The sequence below is a fragment of the Tuber melanosporum genome (assembly GCF_000151645.1).
Source record: "Tuber melanosporum whole genome shotgun sequence assembly, scaffold_2, strain Mel28".
NCBI classification, from domain to species: domain Eukaryota; kingdom Fungi; phylum Ascomycota; class Pezizomycetes; order Pezizales; family Tuberaceae; genus Tuber; species Tuber melanosporum.
In genome coordinates, this window is record NW_003298863.1 from 441,738 (window position 1) to 465,499 (window position 23,762).

General features: G+C 44.8%; 2 protein-coding genes; both read left to right on the forward strand.

Moving 5' to 3' along the window:
- The first annotated feature begins 587 nt into the window (after positions 1-587).
- On the forward strand, positions 588-5,656 carry GSTUM_00005509001 (uncharacterized protein). XM_002837657.2 has 3 exons: positions 588-2,560; positions 2,652-2,784; positions 2,863-5,656. The coding sequence occupies exons 1-3, from the start codon at positions 1,735-1,737 to the stop codon at positions 4,490-4,492; spliced, it is 2,589 nt and encodes an 862-aa protein (XP_002837703.1). The 5' UTR covers positions 588-1,734; the 3' UTR covers positions 4,493-5,656.
- Positions 5,657-5,680: 24 nt separating this feature from the next.
- On the forward strand, positions 5,681-5,941 carry GSTUM_00005510001 (uncharacterized protein; the record flags this gene model as incomplete). XM_002837658.2 has 1 exon in its annotated part: positions 5,681-5,941. The coding sequence occupies one exon, from the start codon at positions 5,681-5,683 to the stop codon at positions 5,870-5,872; it is 192 nt and encodes a 63-aa protein (XP_002837704.1). The 3' UTR covers positions 5,873-5,941.
- Between the last annotated feature and the right edge of the window lie 17,821 nt (positions 5,942-23,762).

The window sequence follows — 23,762 nt, forward strand, 5'->3', positions numbered from 1 at the left end:
ATAGTCCATACAGAGACACGCTTTGCGGTACATATCATTCTGACCTGCCTCCTCCTTTTCTTCTCCGCACCACACCTTTCATCAACCCCCTCCACTGTCCCCTCCTCCCCTCCTGCCCACTCCCACTCCCCAATCCCACCCCCTCCTCCCCTTCCCCTTCCACCACCCCCCCCCGGTCCGTTCCCCACCCACCGAGAAAGAGTGAGAAGCCAAAGGCCCAGAGAAAGAAGGAAAGAAAAAAAGGAAAAAAAAGGAAAAAGGAAAAAGGAAAAAGAAACGCTCCACCACGGACAATCACTGCTGTGTGTGCTGCTTCCCTGCAACTCGCCCCGACCCGCATCAACGTTCGTAAAATCTACTTCGCTGCCTGTTGCTCTAACTTCTCTCGCTCACTCTTTCACCTCTCTCGAGCTCTCCCCAGCCTCTCGAGTCCTCCTCTCGCTCCCTCACCCACCAACTCCCCCAACCCTACTTGCGCCCCCCCCTCCTCCGTCCCCCTTCCCCGAATCCCAACCTCTCTTGCTCGGTTCGTCGCGCAATTCCTTCCCTTCTTTATTCCACTTCCCTTCCCCTCTCGCGCCTACCATACACGGCTCGCCCTGCGTTTCCTCTGCATCATCAACGACCGGGCGATCTCGCAGCAAGGCGCAACCAGAAGGAATTCCCCTTCACGAACATCTTCTGGCTTCTCCGATCCGAGACACTTAAGATACAGTTACCGGGTGGGAGAAACAATATTGCTAGAGAGGGAGAAGCTTTGAAGGTTACAACCATTGAACGACGACCAACGAGGATACGACCCAAACGAATTTACGACCAGACTCTTGCAATTGACGGGACCAGTTGCAATTGCTTTTGACGCTACTGAACGGGGAATACTATAAAAGTTGAGACTCGGTTTTTCATCCAAAAAAAGAAAGAGTGATTGCCAATTTTTACGATTTGAAACGAAGAAAACGAACCAGAACGGCGCAAACCTCACCTTTTTTTTTCTTTTTGCCCCGACATATCGTCTAAAAACGATTTCGTCCAAAAAAGCATTCCCTCACTTTTTTCTTCGGTTTTCACGCGTTCTTCGTCAGTGGCATCCGTAACTCGGGCAGTACTGTAAAATACGATTCCACCCACTGCAGTCTTCGGGACTACGATTTTTTTATACCTCTTTTGCGTTGCCTGGGTTTTTTCTTTTCCCGTTCGGCATATCAGCTTTACCACGACCACCCACCAAAAGTTTTTTTTTTTTTGTTCCATCAAAATACCCGTCTATTCGATTTTATTTTATTTTTCGTTCGCCTCGCCCGTTGATTCGTTTCTGCATCACAGCTGCACTCAGCCGAGCGTTCTTGTCCTTTAACTGTCGCACAGCCCACCACCGAGCCACAGTTTTTTTCCATTACATCCGTTGCTCGAATCATATCTTCAACGTCTTTTCGGGCGTGAACAAAATTTAATTGATTTCCTCCCTTTGCTCTTCTGTGGAGTGAAGTAGAATTGCCGGAAACGTTAGTGAGAGGCGTCGACATCTGTTGGCTGAAATACGCACAGAAGCTGGTCCATCTCTTCCCGACCTCATTTCTAACTCTCTCTTCAGAATTCATTGTATCCGCCATCAAAAGGCAGTCACACTGTACAATAAGCAAGCTGGAGCTGCCTTCCCTTCCCTCTTCGGTTCAACCAAGAGCCACGCCGCTTGACGTCTTTCCGTGGACGTACAATCAAAACTTCCCCAAGACTATGTCCAGCGACAAGCCGCCAGCTGCACTATCAATCCCACAGTCGGCAAACAACGTCCCGAACAATTCGTCTCCCCGTTCTTTGGGCACATCGATTTTGAACTCTCATTCCAGTACTACCCCCAACGGTTCTCTGAAGGTCAAGACACCTACGGGACCTAACGCCCCCACACCACAATCCATTCAACACTCCCTTCCTAACCTAAACATTCCTTCTCCTCAACATAATACTCAACCTTATCACCCGTCGAACCCCGGGCCAGGCTCCCTTCACAACTCTCAGTTCGCCTACGGTAGCGATCCCGGGTTCATGAATTCACAAACCAACACTCCTTACGTCGGGTTGGACTTCAGTCATCATCACAATCTCTCACAAGGGCAGCCTCCTACGCCTCAGACAGCTACCTCTGGTAGTAATATGTCGTTTCCTCCTCAACCACCAGTGCTGCAGCCTAGTTATTCTCAACCCCATCATGGGTTCCCCCCCCCCTTCTTCTCTAGCCAGGGTGGCGTCTCCTCACCGGCTGGGCAGCCGGGCGTATCGGGCCCAATGTCTGTCCATGCCACACAGCAACTTCTGCCACTACCACAGAACTCTCAGATGACGCCTAGTCCATCACCACTTGCATCCGTATCTCAGGGAGGCCCTCAGACGCCTTCATCGGCTACATCTGCCACGGGGTTCGGAAACCAACCCCCTTTTGATACTACTGGTCAGCACGCTCCACCTGGGATGAAACCTAGAGTGACGGCCACGTTGTGGGAGGACGAAGGAAGTTTGTGTTTCCAGGTTGAGGCTAAGGGTGTTTGTGTGGCGAGGAGAGAAGGTCCGTCAATTCTTAGTCCTGGTGTTCGTGATATATTCTCGTGGTATTCTTGAACTAACAGGGATGGGTGTGATTTTTTTGTTTCTTCCAGACAACCATATGATTAATGGAACGAAACTGCTGAATGTCGCAGGAATGACTCGTGGAAGACGTGATGGCATCTTGAAGAGCGAGAAAGTTCGGCATGTGGTCAAGATTGGGCCGATGCACCTCAAGGGAGTGTGGTGCGTCGCCGTTTCATCTAGTCCTTATACGACTACTTTTTCTCACACGAGAACTTAAGCTTACCTTGGTGCCTGCAGGATACCGTTCGACCGTGCATTGGACTTCGCCAACAAGGAGAAGATTACCGAGCTGTTGTACCCACTTTTCGTGCATAACATTGGTGCTCTGCTCTACCACCCTGCAAACACCAATAGGACCAATGCGGTGATGGCAGCAGCGCACCGTAGGCAACAGGACAACGCTGCCCTCCAGCAGCAGCAGCAGAACCAGATGCAAAGGAGAAATCCATCTGAGCTGGTTCCGTCATCACAGCCCCCTATGCACCACCATCATGCGATGCAACACCCCATGCATACATCGCTCCCACCTCACCCTAATTTGGCACCCCATCCTCCCCAGAATCAACTCCAAAGGCCGGGTCTAGAGCGAAGTATTTCATTCCCGACACCGCCCTCGAGTGCGTCCAGTGTTATGGGCGTTGGCAATTCTGAAAGCCCAACTTTCTGGAACGGGAATATGGTCTCCTCAGTTGGAGGCACTGGTGGTCAGCCCTCGACTATCGAGACTGTGATGAACAGTGCTCGTTCAATGCCGACCACACCGGCAACCACACCCCCCGGCGGTGCACTGCAGCAATTGCAACAGTACCCACCGCCACCATCTCTGTATCCGTCAAACCCATCCGCTATGGCTCAACATAGTATTGCGCAACAGAATATGCAGAGATTTGGGCAGCCTTTGACCCAGCCTCCTCAATATATGAATCAAAGGCAGGAGCCTAGCCCTATGGGCCCACCTTCATCACGTGGACCACCTGCCCCACTTTCAAGGCCTTCATCCAGACAAAATACCGCTGATGACACGCATCCAAAGGAGGAGAACGTGGAGGAGCAAAACGGGTTGGCTGTTGAGGGAGAAGAACATGAGGACCATGGGGAGGAAGAGGCTGAGCATGAGCCTGAACATGAGGAAGAATATACACACGATCCCAATTATGCAAATGGTCACCGCACTGGTAATTACTATCCTTCCATGCAGGGTGACCACACTCCCCATTTGTCTCCAGAGATGACGGGCTCACCAAATCATGGCGGTCAAGGTCCTTCAACTCCTGCACGATCAACATATACTGGGTCAAGCGTGTCTGTTCCGAGGACCGTTGATGGCGGGCCCGGTGCTACGCCACGGACGACCAACGCATCTCAACAATGGGTACAGAGTGGATATTCCACTCCGCCCAGGACAAACTCTACTAACGGAAATGCAATTCGCCAGCCACCCGCACGGGGCCTTTACCAATTGGTAAATGGTGGCCAAGACGCTGCGGCTGATCACAGCGGACCCAATGGAACTGGGGCTCAAGACAGCGGATATCAGAATCAGCCGGGTATGGGTGTCTCTATACCTGCCCAAGGCACACCACAGACCTTTGGCGTTAATGGAGCGTCTACTCCTGGATCGAATAAGCGTATCCGTGAGATGGACGATGAAGATGAGCATGGGTCTCGTCCCTCGAGCAGAGGACAAGACGAAAGATCGGGTGGAGATTCGGAGGGTGGAATTGGCGGTCTTAAGAGGCGCAAGACAATCCGTGAGGGTTCGACGCCTACTGTTGGGGGAATCAACTCGAGTACATTCGATAGGAATACTGATGGCCGTCTTAATCGTGCACGATCGGCCATTGGCACTACCCGGGGACGGCGGTAATTACTTATAGACTTTTACTGGTTTTTTTCCTCTTTTTCGCTTCTTCGACATCTCGAAATCTCCAAAAGCATTTTTTGCAGGGTTACCTTGAATTTTGTTTTTCTGGAGTTGAGAGTAATCCTTTTTTTACTTGATTTTATTTTTTGATTCCCTCACTATTGTTTCCCTCATTTTCCTTACCGTACTTTCTATTCTCTGTGAATCACGAACAGGTTACTGTGATCCGGTGGGCCGGCTATACTCAGGATTTTTTTTCCTTTTTGCTCCCTATATCCTCTTATCTCTTCATTCTTCTCTTTCTTCGTCTCCCAAAAAAAGATATGAAGTAACGCAGCGAAGTCCGTTTTTTTTTCCTGTTGCCACATTTTGTTTGAACCAAGTCCATCTTGTTGCAATCGTCAGGTGTTCCCTCTGTTTTTTTCCCACGCTTTTCTCCTTTCTGCTCTATAGTTTTTATCTCTCTTTTGCCTTTGTCTTTTATTAAGGAACCCCTCCATTTTTTTTAACGAATATTTATATGAATGACCTTTTTTACCATTACCATATTATTCCGTTCCGTTCGTTCTCGTCTCGTCCGTCTCGTTCATCCGTCCGTCCGTTCTCGTGGAGCCAAGATTGGTGTGGGTGGAGTCGGAGAATGGAAGGAAACCAAGCCATGAGGAACAAGGCGGGCAGACGCAGGCGAGGAAGACAACCAAAATCTGTTTTTACTTACCTCTTTTACTTTTTTTTTTTTTTTTACCGTCTCTTTATTATCATTACGACGATTACGACATGATGCATTTTCTTGCCTTTTATTTTTATTCTTTTACACCGTGGGAGGAGCAAGGCGGATCTTGTTTTGTTTTGTTTGGTTGGGATGGGTAAAAAAAAAGAATTGGTTTGGTTTTGGGTTTCGTTGTGTTGTGATTGGACTGGGAATGATGGGGGGAGAAGGGGAGTGTTTATTGTTTGACTGCCTCTGCCTACGATATCTATGGTATATTGAGCTTGAGTGGCCTACTCCTTCTTTCTGCCTGTTTGCCCTGTTCTGCAATGCAGTGCTGGTGGTTAGTCTGTGATAGACGAAGTGGTTACTCTTGCTAGCTTGGTAGTAGCTTGGTTTCTGCATGCGCATTTTATAGCATACCGTACCTTACTTTGGTTTGAGGGTATCATACTTTGATGTAGCGTTGGTTTTTCCTTTTCATGTGTCCATCCTCAGATACCAAAGATACCCCCCCCCTTCCCCTCTTGCTTATGATACTTTTTCCTCACGCCCCTAACGAATTCCCTTCCCTCCCCTTCATCCTTGTTTTATCCTTTTCCTGCCAAAAGCACCCACCACCAGCCCCACTTTCTAGTGCTGCTGCTGAATGGTTGATGATTGACGACCCATGATACCTTTCTATTTATACTCATTTTTTTATACTTTTTTTTGTTATAAAAAAAGAAAAATGGCATTACGAATTTGATGATGGTGATGACAATGATGATGTGGAGTTTGGATGGTGGTGTTTTTTTCTTTTTTTCTTGTGGGTTTCTCAATTGTTGAGAGTGGACTTAGCATTGATGGGGGAGGGGATGTACAGTACTCAGTATTGTAGCTACGCTGTGGTTAGCTAGGTAGTTGGGTAGTTAAAAAGATAGCTAGAATCTAACAAGAGTAACATACTTCTATATCACAAATGCGGTATTGCGAAAACTCTTGAAATACGCCATTAGATTATTAGCTAGTTAGCCTATGATAAGTTTAGTCTGACAAGTTGAGGGAATTGTGTGATCTTATATTATTATGTCAAGAAAACGCCAATGCTTCTCAGGAGCTTATTAGTGTCTGAGTTTTCGTATCGCAGTGCTCGTGGCAATAATATTATGACATAATTTTCGACAACGGTGATCCATTGGTGTCAACCGGAATCTAGAGAAAAAAATAAAAAATACTCTGTGCTTGCTTGTCGGAGCTGACAACTCACCAGTTATCGGGAGAGGAGCATATACCGGTACTGTACTCCAGATTATATATCTCAGTGACAGACCGAAGGGTCAACTTAGTATAGTAGAACAGAATCGGGCCTCGAGATATCACGAGTAATACTTGTGGGGGATTAGACCGCAATGTAGTAGATGATACCAGCCGGCCAGCCAGCCAGCCAGCCGGATAAGTCGATTGAAGTCCGCAGCACTGGTGGTTGGGTAAATGCAGTTGTGGGTGTGAACAGTACAGTACGGTACTGTACTCGAGTACTCTGCGCTGAGGGAGACCAAACACCAAAGTCATTCTTATTATTTCTTCGTGATTGATTGATTGTTCTGATAGTTAGGGTGATGAGGGGGACGCATCACATAAGTTTGTCGACTCCGACACCCATTGGCTTCGCGATATATCATACCCATGATGGTACGTACTCATTGTATACACACTTTTTTTCCTCTTCTTTTCCCCTTCACCACTCTCAAAACCCCACCGGGAGTCAATCCTGAACGGGAGATCTAGCATGGATGAATGGACGAAAAAACCCTCCGGTAAGCTATCGTAACCCGCGCGTAACAGTGAGATAAATACAGTACAACAAGCAAGACTAAGCAATTCGTAACCAAAAAAAATCCTTTCCCATCAGAGGAAAAAATACCCACCATCGCCACCTTTTTCGCGGCGTTCCCAGCGGGGTTGGGGGGAAAAACTTGGAAGGGATTTAATTTAAAACTTTTGAAGAATTCGCGTTAGCGATTATTTTTTCTCTTTTTTTTTTTTAATTATAAATGATGATATAATACAATTATCCCAGTTGCCGGTTCCGTTTTTCACGTTAGCCGGGCACGTGCGGGATTGCGAACCGTTGGCGGAGAGAGAGAGAGAGAGAGAGAGAGAGAGGACTGAGGGGGGGGGGGCGGTAGTTGCCCTACCGGTAGGTTTGTGAATTGTGAATAATGCCGTTTGAACCACGTATCATATCATATCTCGAGTGTACCGTATATTTGCCATTCGATGGATGGCTTGAAGGGAGTGTGTTGTGTGTGTGTGTGAGGGAGGGGGTGAAATGGGCGAGATATGATACATACCTACCTACCTGCTTGCTTTGGAGGGATGGCTGGCGGTTGGATTGAGGTTGTCGTAACTCGGGTTGAAGACTGGTTTGATGTTTTTATAATTGTTATTAGTATTGTCTCTAACTTGTACTGTAGGTATTATATATATATTCGCGGATACGGGGATAGGTCGCGAGTACTAGTGCTGTATAACGTACGGACTGAAGGACTAATAGCATGAGAGAATTCAACGCCCTTGGGCCGAATCATCATGGCATGGTTCGAAATGAGTAAAGCGGTAGGAACCTAAATCAGCTGTTCATATAGAAGGGGGGATGTCAATTGGTATGATACTTGGAGGTTTGCCCTGTTGTATCAAGACAGGAGAAGAAAAATTTCTAGCTATTATTGTTTCCTTCCTCCTCTGGTATATCTCCATAGGGTCGCTTCCGATCATGATTTTATGATACCTTAATTTCATCTGCTCCTTAAGTATCTTTTATAAACACACTCCATTACCCCCATGCAGGCCTTAGCACTACCCTCAGAGGCCATGGCAGGTGGTAGTCTCCACGAGCTAATATTACAATAATAATATTAGTGCGACCATTTCTTTCCCTTGTGATACCAAAAGCTTAATGGTATTGCGGGTAAAAGAAAAACTGAACAAGAACATACTACCAGAACCTAAGAAGTTTCTGTTCAAGCTGAAAGAAAGAAAGTACGATAACAAGTAATTTTAGTGGATAGCACAATGGTAACAGAACATATGCACGTATCATAGGATTCCATTTCGTCTATCGGTGGTCCGAACCAGAATTGAAGTCACGGATGACAAGTTCCACCTTCTTTTCTCTTAGGAGCTTTTCTATCCACCTGGTGAGTATCATCACTGAAAGCCTCTAGTTGCTAAGCAGTACTAGGTAGGCTGGAAGTATCATGATTAAGTGATTCTTGGGATGAACTAGCCGCCATTGCCCTCACAGCAGTCATCCTCAGGATCCGTTAGCGGTACAGTGCTATGCAATCGTCCAGGCCAACCGAGTATTCGCTCGGCTGTATCATATAAAAGCCCAAAGTGAGAATTGAATCCCCTAACCCAAGACTCCTTTAGTAGCACGGAAATCTTTTCTTATGATACTAGTGGAAAATCTTGATGTTTTCTTGGCCTTTGTCGAACAGAGCACTGAATTTGGGTTTTTTTTTTTTTTTTAGGTCGCAACACTCCTCATCTCCATAGCTGTAGTGAGATGTCCTCTGCTGGATGATGCCCTACTAGTTGTTTCATTGGGTCTGACCGCGAATCAATACTAACTTATATCATACCCGCGTATCCATTCTCGTGGAAGTGGAGTTACGCAACGGAGGAAGGCGAGTGATCTGATGTGCATGTGCCGTCTTTGACCTTGAATGCAGGTGTGTATGTGGGCGGTTGTGATATTACGCTCACACGGGAGCACCCACACACGGTGATTCGCCTTGTCTTTTACTGTGAAGGAACGGTAAGCCGTGATTACGACTGGGTAAGCTAGGAACTGAACAAAAACCGTTTGCTTGCACAAGCTAAGGTTGCCATCATAGTTGAATTGCTCCAAAGTGAAGAAAAAAAAGCTGGAACGGGATAATGATTGATTCAAGAACAGTACTGGGAGATAATGGGGGGAATAGATGGTCGCCTGACTTTGGAGGGATAGGGAAAAAAAACCTCGAATATCTCCAGTCGAGGGATATGCCCCCCCCCACCGGTGAGAGAGGGATGACTTACTTCCACATGGATAGTGAACGAGATCTGCCCTTCCAAGCCGATACCAACCAACGGTGGTTTTGAGACTTTGTAAGACATTGGGGTTAGTAGGAACTGAGTCGAGGGTGTGGGGAATGTTCTGGGGAAATCTTATCCAGTGGTGTAAATACTCGCCTGTCTGGTTGTCGTGTGTCCCGCAGCACCAAATATCACTCTGTTTTATTCTTGTCTGGGAACCAATTGCCAACTCGCCCTGCGGGGAGAGACCTTTGCTTATCAATCACAGAAGGAAGAATCCTCATTCGTCGTGGCTGGCATACAGCCCCGCTCGGGAGGTTGGGCCGTTTCATTACTGTCGAGGAAGTCTACCCATCATCAAATGTCGGGAACAACGCCTTTAGTTAAAATCTCTTGATATCAACCACTGGTATCAGATTCTCTGCCAGAACCCCCTCCCCCTTCGGGCTAGAGTAAGTTTGCTTTGGCAAGTTGGCAAAGGGTTGCGAATAACTCATTGGTGGGATCTAACGCGTCCTGAGGACTGATCTTATATTACTATAGAACTGTCAGGAAAATCTTGAATCATTCTCGGAAGCCTGGTATCTTTCGATCCTGTGATTTTGCGTGTGTAATATCATCGGAGGGAAATCTACTGTAACTATGCCAGCCAAGATAGGAAATGGGGGAAAAACAGAAATGGCCGTGTTGGCGGAATGAATGACTGCAGTGGAGATTTTCCAAGCAGGTTAACATCCAAGTAAATTAGGTAGTTTGGATAAATGAGTAAATGTCTGCTACTGATAGGGAGAGTTTATGTCCCCACTGTTCAAGGCTGTGGTGGTGGTGTTCCGTCGTAGAGGTTAGGGGGGGGGGGTGTACGTGGTCCGCTTTTGACTGAAGTGGTCATATATTCGGGATTCCTCGCGATCCTATCGTTTCTGATGGCCAAAAAGGATTCGATCTAGTAGGTTGATATCACAACCCGGTTTTTTCTTGAAAGTTCCCGGGATGAAGAACCTGGAGACAGGGGTCAGCAAAACAGCAGTGAGGACAAGGGTGAGGGCAGGAAAACAATTACTATAGATTTCATCATGGACCTACCATTATCGGAGAAATGCGATAGTATCCTAGTCATGGTGGATCGTCTGACCAAAATGAGTCATTTCATTCTGGTCAGAAAAGATATGGATACACGGGATTTTATACAAATATTCTTCCGAGAAGTCTTCCGACTTCACAGCCTCCCGAAGAATATCATTACTGACCGAGGAACATTGTTCACATCAGGACTGTGGAAAAAAGTAACTGGAGAAATGGGGATATAAAACAGGCTAAGCACAGCATTTCACTCACAAATAGATGGACAAACGGAACAGGTAAACACAATACTCGAACAATATTTACAGGCCTACGTCAATTACCAAAAAGATGATTGGTGCACACTGCTATCAATGGCCAAATTCGCATACAATAATGGTAAACAAGAAACTATTGGCATGACACCCTTCTTTGTGAATTACAGACAACATCCACAAAGTCAGGCCACATATCATATGATTAATGGTATAATACCGGATAAAACAGACATGTGAAAACTACATGAGACAATACAATATGAAATGAGTCAAGTACAACAACAGCAAAAAGAACAATATGATAAACACCAAAGACCAGATCCAAACATACAACCGGGAGATACGGTATGGCTAATACCACGCAAGATCCATATGACGCGACTATCAAAGAAATTGGACTACAAGAAAATCATGCCATTCAAGATACTGGAAAGAGTGGGCAATCAAGCTTATAAACTCGGCCTTCCCCCCTCAATGCAAATACACAACACATTCCACATCTCACTCCTTGAATTACACAACGACAATAAGTTTCCCTCCCAAACAATTATTCCTCCTCCTCCGATTGAACTCAACGGAGAACCAGAATACGAACTCGATGAGATAGTTGATTCTCGCTTCTTCTATGGAAATCTACAATACCGAGTCAAGTGGACCGGTTACTCACCAGAGCACAATAAAACTTGGTACTCCGCATACAACTTCGAACACGCACAAGATGCCATCTCAACCTTCCACTTGCAATACCCAGACAAGCTCAGCCCAGGTAATGATCACATTCAACCAAGATAAAGGTAAGGGAAAGGCTCCCATGCTATTGCAACTACAGGAGGGCTGGGGCGATAGCTTCCACTAAACCATACCAACAAGTCTCGAATACTCATTCATGGGGCCGACTGATGAAGAACTCAGGGAAAGGAAAAAACACGTACAGCCTATACCCATGTCATGGATGGTATGCTACGATGATAGATGTCTCACACACTATGGGGACAAGGAAGGCTCGGGGTGGTTTCCGAGAGAATACAAAAAGTATGGTCTGTGCCCGGACCATGCCCTAAAGCACTGGAAACAGCGCTTCAACAACACGTGCAAGATGCATAGGATGAAGAAAATCACTGCAGGATACTACCTGCAGAAGGATGGAACAAAGAAAGAGTTGAACAGAAAGGATGCCATGATATGGCAGAGGACTAGGGCCTCGAGGATGAGGCCCAGGGAGGGGGGAGCCCAAAATTCATCTATGGAAACGGAACCGGATACTAGAAGCCTGCACAGGCAAATCAGAGGACTCTGGGAACAACTTGGCCAGGCTGAGGCCACAATCTCGGCAAATGAAAAAACGATTGCAGAGCTAAGACAGCTAAATGACAGTCAATGGCGCACAATTGAAATGGCGAACCTCACCTTGGAAATGGTGAGGATAAGATGGCGGGAAGCGGACGACAAGTTCAATAGTCTTCGGAGGTCCATGCATTTAGCAGGACAGGAACTATTAAAACTTGGGGATAAAGCCTGATGGGACTCAGGCTTTGGGGGAGAGGAGCTAATGTCACTAACATGGCTTGGCATGGAAAAGGTTTTTACATGACTCATGATTATGAGTCATAGGTATGTTATTGTTTCACGCATATGACTCATTTGGGTCATATGACTTATAATATTATGATTTACTATGTTTCGCACATGACTCAAGTATGAGTCATGAGATGTGTGCCTGGCGAGTATGCCTTGCGAGTATGCCTTGCGGGTATGCCTTGCGCATATGATTTATGTTTTGCACATGACCTCATTATGAGGTCATGGGTTTCATGCATATGACTTAGTTGAGTCATATAACTTGTTTATTGTATTATGATTAGTTTATAAGTTTTTGCACATGACCTTACTATGATGTCATGAGTTTTGAGTATGTGACCACTTTGGTCACATGACTAGTTTGTTATGATTTGGTTTTGCAATTGTGACCATTCTGAGTTACATGACTACGGGCAGGAAGAACAGTATATAAGGAGGCCGATGCGGCCAAGGAGGATAGATTCTTCATACTTTGTTCTAAGTACTTTTCCTCGTCCTTGCAGTCGCTTCGCCCCAAGCATTTCTTTTGTACCTACAATGAGGCTTGATGCCTCAGATTCTGGAGGAGATATCTAAGTTCGCTCAGTAGTTCCTGGGGTCCTTGGTGTTGAAGTCTCTTGGTGTTATGTGGCGGATTACTTGTTTGCTTCTCGTTTCGTTGCTTGCTGGTTATCTCATGATACTGGAACTTCGAGCTACTCATCATAGCCGCTTACGAGCCCCTTTCGGTAAAATGTCTTCGGCTTCCTGTCTATCGTCTACTCACAGGTTTTGCGTTTGATTGGGGGGATTGAACATTGTGTTTGGGGGGATCACCCGTGTCATTCTCTGGGCCAGCTTATGTTTCTTGTTGGGTTTTAACAGAGTTCTTAGTATTCACGATACAAAATGCTCTTGGGTTAGACTGATGACCTTCCTAAGTTCAACTCGTCGTACCTGCCACATTATTCTTGAGTTGGCAGGGTGGTACCCGCCCGGCCCCTCCACATTACATTTTAGTTTCTACAGTCGGAATCCTACGATGTTGTTTATTACCATTCCCTTGGAGTTTTGTCCTTGTGGCATTTACAGTGATTCAGTCAGGTATCTCCTTCTCACCTCGGTAGGGATGGCTTTGACCCTGAAAAATCTTACCCCCTGGTATGGTTTTCCATTGCTACCTGGGGTGGTGTGGGACGATTGGCTGCCAGACACTCATGTTATCTGTATGTTTAGGTGGTTCTGTTATGGATTGTAGTTGGTGGCTTCACCTATTGCAAGTGGGGCCTACTTTCTATTTGTCTGCTTCTGTTCACTCACCTTCTCCCTTCATGTCGTGTCAGTTGGGGGTGCCTCTTGCCTGTTGTTAGGTCTGTACTTATTGCCGGACCTGTGGGGCTGGCTTCAGCTGGCTCTGCCTACTCTTTCCCAGCTTGGTTGGACTTTGGTTGGACTGGGTTGGATGGTGTGGCTGGTGCCGGTGCCTTCGGGTATTGGTGCTGCCTCCTTTATAGCTCCCGACTGTGGCTGGTGGATCTGTTAGGAATACCGAGATCCGATACCTAGGAACCACCCTAGGTAGGGTAACCTCTCCCGAAATCGAAATCTCAGGTCTCCAACACCCCCCTCCGGCCCCCTTACGGGGCCCGCGCGTCATCATACATATCGATCTAAGTTGCATCCTGTGAGTATTATACCACAGAATTGAAGGTGTTATAATAACACCGTATACGTCGCCGCCGTCCGTCCGACCGGATCCTGTTCGCAGGATATATAAGAGGGGACCTTCGGCTAGGTCTGGGAAGTATAACGGAGTGAATCCGTCAACTACCCAGAAAGTTACTAGGCTTCAAGAACGAGATATCTTCAGCATAGGCCGTAAGTAACGGGACGTTTTCGCGCAAAGAGATGATGATGAATAGTAAAGGATCTTAATGAAAGACCAATACATTCACATCTACCCTATGATAACCAGAAGAGTCTGGAACTCCTGAGAATACTACCATCGAATCCAATGAAGTTCGAGGAGTGTTACAACTATGTTCCGGTACATACTGCAACCAAAGGGGTGACTCCCAAACCGGTAACAGTAACCAGAATCCTATTACCCACAGCAACCAAGGGTTACCGACCGAGGGATTATCTACCAATCCTATGGAAAGGCTTCCTGCAGGCAAGTAGGAGGTCCTCCGGAAAAGATCTATCGGTTGGGTATGGAGTTATGAAGAGTTGAAGTTAGATGACCTAGAAAGTCGGTAATAACAACTATCTTCGCAGATGCAACCCGCAGACGAAACTGATCATTTCGTCGACAAGGGAGACGATTGGAGCCAACACAGTTCGACTTGAAAATTGGGCCATTTGTCTAAAAAGACTCTCACCATCGGATAAATTACTATTGGAAACAGCATGACTTCCAAATAGTCATATTATAATTATCAAAGAGGGTATGATGATTTTCAGGGTCTCTAGGTGTTCGCACCTTGGAAGAAAACCCGACGTTGCGAGTTATATTGGAAAAAGGTACATGATTGTATGTTAGTTATATGTAGTCCGCGAACACTCAGACGCGGAATATAAATATCGAAGTGCCTCCCAAGCTTTAGACATCATCAAGCAACGGAGAAGAGACCTTAACAATATAATATTGTTCTTACGATTTTACTTTATCCTACTTTACTTCGCTCTTAGTAGTTATAAACGAAATGAGTGAAGTCCGAGCCTTCCTAGACAATCTCCGTCTATAAAAACGAATCTCGATCGGCCTAGACAACTCTGAAGTCTATCAGGTTGTCTCCGCCTAACAGGATCCCCCTCGGCTACAAGGTGCTGGGAGTTGGGGTTCTGTTGATGTGGCCAAGACCAGTGATTGCCTGATGGGGCTAGGTATGGGCGGCCCTGTGACTATTGGATGGTTGATCTGTGCGAGGGGCTGGGGGGCCGGATGGGCTCTGTGGCGTCGAGTATATGGGGCTTAGGGGGAGCTGATTGAGGAGGAGAGGCACCTGCGAGTACCAATCGGGCCTGCGTCAGGTTGGTCAAGGTCTAATTAAGTGTTTCCAGTCTGGCTTGAACTGTTGGACAAAGCTGCTGAGTGCTGTAAAGCTCCCCGATGGACCGGCTGGCTGATGGCCACCTGTGCAGATAGTGGGTTGCTGTTAGGCAGAGACAACTTGATAGATTTCAAAGTTGTCTAGGCCAATAGAGATTCGTTTCTGTAGACGGAGATTGTCTAGGAAGGCTTGGACTTTGCTTGTTTCGTTTATGACTACTAGGAGCGAAGTAAAATAGGTAAAGTAGAGTAGAATTGTAAAAACAATATTATATTGTTAAGGTCTTTTCTCTATTGCTGGATGATGTCTAAAGCTTGGGAGGCACTTCGATATTTATATTCCGCGTCTGAGTGTTCACAGACTACATCTATTTATCATACAACTATGTACCTCTTCAATTATAATTCACGAGGTTGAGTTTTCTTCCAAGGTGCAAACACCTGTGAACCCTGAAAACCATCACACCCTCTTCGGTAATTACGATATTTCTTCTTAGGAAGCATGCTGTCCCCAATAGTAATATCTCAATTAGCAGAGTCTTTAGACTTATAGCCTAGTTCTTAAGTCGAACTGAGGTGGCTCCAATTGTCTTCGCTATTGATAAAACAATCAGTTTTATCAACGGCTATATCTGCAAAGGTGGTCATCATTACTACCATCATAGGTCATCTGACTCCGATCCTTTGTAACTTCATACCTAACCAATAGATTTTCTTTGGATAACTTCCTACTAACTCGCAGGAAGCTATTCCACCAGATTTGTAATTAATCCCTCAGTTGGCAACCCTTGGTTGCTCTCTGAGTAGTAGGTTTCAGTAACCATTGTAGGATTGAGAATCACCCTATGGCTATGACATGTTTCGAAACCCAGTTGCAACACTGCGTGAAGTTCGTTGGCTTCTTTGGTAGTGTCTTTTGGAGTTCTAGACTCTTCTGGTAGATGTAAATGTATTGGTCTCTAGTAGAGATCCTTTACCATTTGATACCATCTCTTTGTGCGAAATCGTCCCGTTACTTACAACTCATGCCAAAGGTGTCATGTCTTTGAAGCCAAGTAACTCTCTGAGTAGTTGACGGAATTACTCCGTTCCATATCCCAGGCCTAGCCGAAGGTCCCCTCTCATATATCCTGCAAACGGAATCCGGTTGGATGGACGGCGACGACGTATATGGTGTTATTCTAACACCTTCAATTCTGTGGTAATATAGTCACAGGACACAACTGAGATTAATATATATAATAACGCATGGGCCCAGTAAGGGAGCCGGAGGGGGGTGTTGGAGACCAGAGATTCCGATTCCGAGTAGGGTTATCCTACTTAGGGTGGTTCCTAGGTATCGGGTTCTGGTATTCCTAACAGTTGCAACCACCTGGTTGGACTTGTTTGGGTCTTGTGTGCTGGGTTTCGTGAGATCTATTTGGTTTCTTTGGCTTAGCTACGGGTTTGACTGGAGGAGGCATGGCACTACAGATGGAAGATAGGCTCCACTGACCTTTGCGGTCTCTCACTACTTCTATGTATTTCCTTTGTTTAAATGTTGTTTTTGTTTGGGGGACAGGCAGCAGGTACAGGTCCTCCTCACCAGTACGCTCTTCGGAGGCAACTGGCAAAGTGGGTTCATAGGGTCGATGGCCTGGCGTGCGGGTGCAAGAAGTAGACATGTGGGTCGCCTCCTCCCTGCCATTGTGTCACTTGTAGGTTTAGTTTAGTTTTTGTTGGTTTTCTACTGTGGTGGAGGTTTCGCAGGACTGTGTTTAGACAGAGTGGTAGTGTTTTATATTTTGTTGGACAAGAAACCTGGTTGGGTTGGTCTTTTACTCGGCTTTGGCTATGCTTAGTACTGGTTGGCTTCATACCTGAGGAGCTACAGACTTGAACCGGAGCGGGTGCTGGGTTGTTTGATGGTCTTGTAATTAGTTTCTGTGCGGGCATGACTCAGGGATGGTAGGTGTGGGGCTGTAGACTTAGTTAGCTTAGGATTAGTGGTATACTAGTTAGTGGTATCTCTGTACTGGCGGGGGCTCGTCATATGCCAGTGTTTGCAGTACGAGTTTAAATAAAATTAGATTAAATTCTAAGTACTTTTCCTCCTTCTTTCACCCCGTGTCAGACATGAAGGTTCGGTGTCGATCCAATCTGAGCCCTTAATTTCTATCTTACGATAGGCTTCAAGTCTTTAACTTTGAACACCTTTTGGGGACTTTATTGTTATACCTCCTCCTATATTTGCTGGAAGTCCTTTCTTCCTTTTACTGATCTTTTCAGTTATTCATTACAGTCACCTCCTCACGGTCGCAATAGCTAAGCAAGCCTCCGCCCCCTCCGCCATGTCCACTCTACATTCATCAGTGGGTTTGTCTTGTGCCGTTGAGAAGAACTTCACCCTAGAGGCCGAAGTCTCTCACCTTCCGCATCACATCTCTGTCCTTTCTCAGCGATTTCATCGTACTGGGAAAGAAATATCTGCCTTGTCGGCTGACCTCGAGAATGAACATGCCATTAATGGTAGTTATCTCATGATGTTGGCGGTTGAAGCTCCTACAGTTATCTCCTCTTCGCTTGTCCCCGCTGTCACTTCAGTTACTACAGTGGTTTTAATTAGGGGGGGTGGACTAGACCCTGAGAGTTCTCAGGGTCCAGTAGGGGAGCTCCCTCAGGGGAATGTTGTGCCACCGGTTATCTCGGCCCCTCCTGCAGCTGCTGTTATGGGTGGTGGTGTGGGTGGACTAGTTTCTGATTTGTCGGGGCTGGTTGAGGCGCTTGCTCCTGGAGTGAATAGGGTAGATCCTGGTGTGATGACACCGGCTACGGTAGTATCACCCCCTTCGGAGAGGCAGGTGCCTGAGTCCTCTGTGGCTAAGCCCGTGGCTGGTCGGGGTAACGCCTCTGGTGGCATCCCTCCTGTGGCAGTGGGTGGTGATGAGGGTGGCCTGTTTACTCCTGTTACTAGACCTGCACCTGGGGGAGGGAAGAGGAAGAAAAACAAAAAGTGCCGGGTCAAACAAGACCAGACCTCACCTGTGCCACTTATCCCTGATTCAGAAAGATCATCACCTTTGTCAGTTCGCTACCATAAACTGGCTATTACAGAGTCTACAGCGGGTTCACCACCTGTAAAGTGAGGTAAGAAGTTAGAGGAGGAGCTGAATACCTGGGTTTGTTTAGTCAAGTACCGGCTGCTTGGGGACTGTCTTGTTTTGGCTGCTTCTGTCGCGGTGTTTGGGCTGCGCTGCCAGTGTGGTGCCCCCCAGATTCACTACGACGGTTTATACTCCCTTGGCTAGGGAGCCCTCACCCTGTAAGTTGGCTTTCCCTTGAGTCTAAGCGCTTGGGTGTTGGGTGTTTCTTTTATTTGGGAATAGAGATAGGTGCCGAGGTGGTCGGCGGAGTGTCCCAGGATCATTGAGTGGGGACGCTCAGGTGGGTTTCTATTGTGAAGGAGGTTATTTGTGGGGTCACATTCAGGTGACGGTAGTGGAATTTTTGTATTTTGTACGAGTAACTTAGCTGGCGGGTAGGCTGAGCTAAGGAGGACTTTTCTTTACCATTGATGGCTCTGTATTTAGTGTTTGTATTGGGGCATGGTGTGGGCATGTTTGAGGTATAGGGTTGGAGGTTTAGCTGGTTTGTAGTTAGTAGTATCCGGGATGCGACAATCTGGGGGCCTGGCCCTAAGACTCGTCGTATACCAGTGTTAGCAGTACGAGTTTAAATAAAATTAGATTAAATTCTAAGTACTTTTCCTACTTATTACTTTAACAAATATAAAACACCTTTACGATCTTTATCTTTATTGCCATATTTATCGTTAGGCAGAGGAAAGCTCTTTATGGAGAAAAGTTAGAGAAAGCTTATGATAGGCGTTCCCAATAGAACACAGAGGTCTTGTACTATTGGTAATATAGGCAGAGGCCTAGTGCTATCGTAAGATGAAGAAAAAAGAAGAAGGAGAAGAGAAGTATTGTTCCCCATCGCCAATAGCTAACTATCCGAGGAGGGATTGTTACACTATATCCTGTTTGCAGAATATATGAGAGGACTGTCGACTAGGTCTGGGAAGTGGAACAGAGTAAATCCGTCAACTATCTAGAAAGTTAATAGGCTTCAAAGATGTAATATCATTGGTACGGGCTGTAGGTAACAGGACATTTTAGTATGAAGAAATGGTATTGAATGGTAATGGATCTCAACAAGAGGCCAATGCATTCGCTTCTACCCTACAATAATCACAAAAGTCTAGATCTCTGAGGAACACTACCATAGAAGCCAATGGACTTTACGGGATATTGCAACTAGGTTTTGAAACATGTTGTAGCTGCGAGAATGACTCCCAATATTATAACAGCAATTGAAACCTATTATCCAGAGTAATCAAGGGTTACCGACTGAGGAAACATTTGTCAATCTAGTGGAATGGCTTCCTACAAATTAGTAGGAAGTTATTTAGAGGATATCTGTTAGTTGGATTAAAAGTTATAGAGAATTAAAGTCAGTGAACTAAGAAGGTTGTACCTATGACTACTCCTGTAGACACAACCTGTAGATGAAACTGATTATTTCATCAATAGGAAAGACAATTGGGATCAACTCAGTTTGACTTAAGAACTAGGCTATAAGTCTAATAACTCTGAAGATTGGATAATTACTATTGGGAACAGTACAGTTCCCAATTAGTAAAATATTAATTACTAAAGAGGATGTGATGATTTTCAAGGTCTCTTAGTATTCGCACTTCAGGAGAATACTCAATATTGCAACCTATACTTAAGGAGTTACATAATTTGTATGAGAAATAAATATAGTCTGTGAATACTCAGACACAGAATATAAATATTGAAGTGTCTCTCAAGCTTTTAGACATCATCAAGCAACAGAGAAGAGATCTTAATAACATAATATTATTTTCATAATTCTACTTTACTTTACCTTACTCTTAGTAGTCATAAATGAAATGAGTAACACTTTGAGCCTTACAAGACAAATCTCCATCTACAAAATGAATCTCTATTGGCCTAGACAATTCTGAGTCTATACAGATCGTCTCCACCTAACAACATAGCTCCATCATACAATAACCCATAGTTTAAGGCAGCCTAACTCTAGTTTGAAAGTAGGATAACTCTACCCCAATGCACCACTGAATCATTTATAGTAACTCTCAAATCAACTACTTGGATTCCCCTACCTGGTAGGGTAACTGCTCTTCCTTACTCATACCTAAGTACCTTCCTCTAGGAAGTAACATGTCCAACTAAGGTAATAATAATCAATGGTACTTCTATTGAGTAGACTCTTGTCTACCACTACTTATATCACAGTAGTCTCTTGATACTACTATGGATAATAGTTTAGCTGTCTTTAATAGTACTTTTTGAAGTCTTGCTACAAAATGTTCTAAATATTCTCAATTGCATTGAGGTCAAGAGATGTCAGAGGCCTTTCAAGTTTAGGCATGGTATATTCCCACTGCAGAAAATAGGTATAACTTACCCAATAGGCTGAGGTCCTATTCTCTATCATTCAAACTCACTACTCTGCCTATGCACTTCTCTGGTACCAGAAGGGCCAAAGTAATGGTATCAGAACATGGATATGATAACTTGTAGCAGTTATTGTATCCCAACTATCCCTCTCCCAATGTACCAGAGAAGTTTTAGTAGAATGTAATATTCTCACTTCTCCATATCATGATACTATCTTTCTGCTTGAATGTGAGAAAGATAGAAGTCTTTTCAAATTTCTCACTCAAATACTGGATTACTCAATCAGTACCACATATGTCTAATAACTATATGTAGCACTCATCTGTCCATAGAATATGCTGCCAGTCCTTACAAATTCACTCCTGGTGGTCTAGTATGAATCAGAGTTGTTTCCTCTTTTAAGGAAGCTTTAGAAGAGGCTTTTTATGTGCCTTTCTACAATAGTAGTACTTGATTGCAATGGCTTTTCAAAGGATCTTTTCTGAAGTCCTAATGTCACTAATATCTGTAATATCACCATATGGCATGCTGCTGTATTCTGTATCCTTCATCACTATAGTGACTAGGTACTTTCAAGTCCGAGTATTGACAGAAAATAGCCCGCCCTATTTTTTTTTTTGTAGTTGCTGGTACTTAACAGATATCTCATACTGTACTTTTCGGGATATCTTAGCTTCTGGTAATTCAGTCATAGCTCCACCTTGCCTCAAATCACAAGGCATGGATAAAGCACTTTTATTTATAGGTGGTTTCTGTTCCTTTTACTGGTGGTATATCTTATACATATTATTAGTACTATTACAATGGGGGGACTTGTCATCCTGCAACTAACATTGATTCTTCATTTCTCTCAGCATCCTTGTTCTCTCTCTCTCTCTCACTCTCTCTTTTTTTTTTCTCTTATTTTTGAGATACTAATTCACTAATCTCTGTGAACAGATGGAGTTCTTGACTTTTGCAATGATTCATATGATTGTGTTAGATTAGGGGGATCTCATCCCTTTTTGTCCATATACAGTACATGGACCTCCTCCCTTGTTCCGGGTGCACTCCCTGTGGCCCTCAGCATAGTTTTCTCCAGTATCCGGATACTTCTTGCCTGGGACAAGTATATGCTAATATCTGACCATGCCTGGCCATTGAGGTAGCAATGTTTCATGGAACATGAAAATCATTCAGCATTAGTTGAGAGATAGTATCGATGATGAAGTACTCAAGTATTGAATCTACAGCACTCATGTTGAGGATGATGACAAGTTTTCAGCTAAAGGTACTTTGAACTTATCCTTAGCTAATTGGCTCAACCTGCATATGCAGGTCAGATGCAACTGCCTGCGGACTGGGTCTTTTCCAAAAACACTTCGACATAACGAGTACAGTACTGCCTACGCATCAAACACATGCCTCGTTTTTGCTGATATGCTACTTGCAAACTATCATACCTATACGGATGTCTAATCAACTATAGGACTCTGTAACCATATGTATTTTGTCATAGCAAGCTATAATACTAGCTCATTTACATCTATTGGGTTTTGCTTAAGTCTACCATGCACTGGACAATAGGTCACATGACTTCCATGGAAGACTTCTTCATTAGTTGATTTCCAATAGGCACAAAACTCGTGGAGGGGGTATGTCGGGAACACAGAGGTGCAGGGAAAATATCCTTCAGTACTCGGTACAGACTCAAAGACTCAGAGAGATGTCAGATGTTAACACCTGTTCCTACACACCTTGTGTATGACTTATCCCGTCATTCCCCCCTCCACGAGTTTATCCACCATCAGTAAAAAAAAAAAAAAGATGATATTACATCTGGTACGTCTGGGAAGGTTGTAAAGAGTATTGCTGATCCAGCAGAGAAGCCTCTTATGGCCAGGCCCCCAAATATCCTTACATCAGAGTACTGTAGAGATGAACGTATTGTGCGTTGACAAAATTAACCGCGATTCAATAATCAGTGGCAACCCACCCCTCTTCATCACTTCGCATTCTCAACAGTACATAAAAAAATTACTCTAAGTCAACTAAGAAGAAACCATTCTGCTCATTTCTTTTTTTTCAATAAACTATGCCTCCTATTCTTCGCAGTCATACCAAAAAACCTATTCCCTCCACATATCTCTCTGAGTTTACCAGGAGGAGGATTCTCAGGTTACACAAGCCTCAGATGAGATATCAGCAAAATTCCCACTACCTTAATATCTCCTACACTATTATCAGAGATACAATTGTAAAGGGACATCAAGAGAGTAAGGAGAATAAGGGTAGAGAAAGACATCCTAAAACTACCAAGTTATAGGATGATGCTATGGTAGAGGAAGCTCTTAAAAATTGCCATACTACCTATTCTGACATTGCTGAGCAAGTTGCTCTCAATGTTTCTAGTAGGATGGTAAGGAGAACACTTGAAAAAAAGCATCTTAGAAAGTGGACGACACACGAGAGAGTTCATTTGGATGAGAATCTAGCTCAAGAGAGGTTGGAATGGGCATTAGCTCATAGGCATTGGACAAAGGAGATGTGGAGAAGGAAGGCAATGTGGGAGGATGAGGTAGCTGTGGAAAGGGGAGGAGGAAAGAGGAGAAAATGGATTTTCAAATACTCATATGAGAAATGGAATAAGGATTGTGTTGAACCTAAGGCTAGGAGAGGGGAGAGAGGGATTAGCCAGATGATGACTGGTTGTTTTTATAGTCAAACTCATGGTTTTCTTTTGCCTGTTTTTCCTGATCTTTCTTCTGCTAGGGGTAAAGTCACTGGGAAGTCAATTATTGATGTTTATGATCATTATGACTTTCTAGGGATATGGGAGAATATCAGAGAAAAGGCAGGAGAAGAAGAGGTATTTTTTATCATTGACAATGCTAAGACTCACTTGCCTTTAAGGAGATGACTCAGAGGGCAGGGAATTACACTGATGGAAATTCCTGCCTATTCACCAGATCTCAATCCAATTGAAAATATTTGGTCTCTGGTGAAAGGTAAGCTTCATAAGCACTACCCTGAGCTATATCTTATGAAGGGTAATGTCAATGTGGTCAAGAAGGCAATAGTAGAGGCC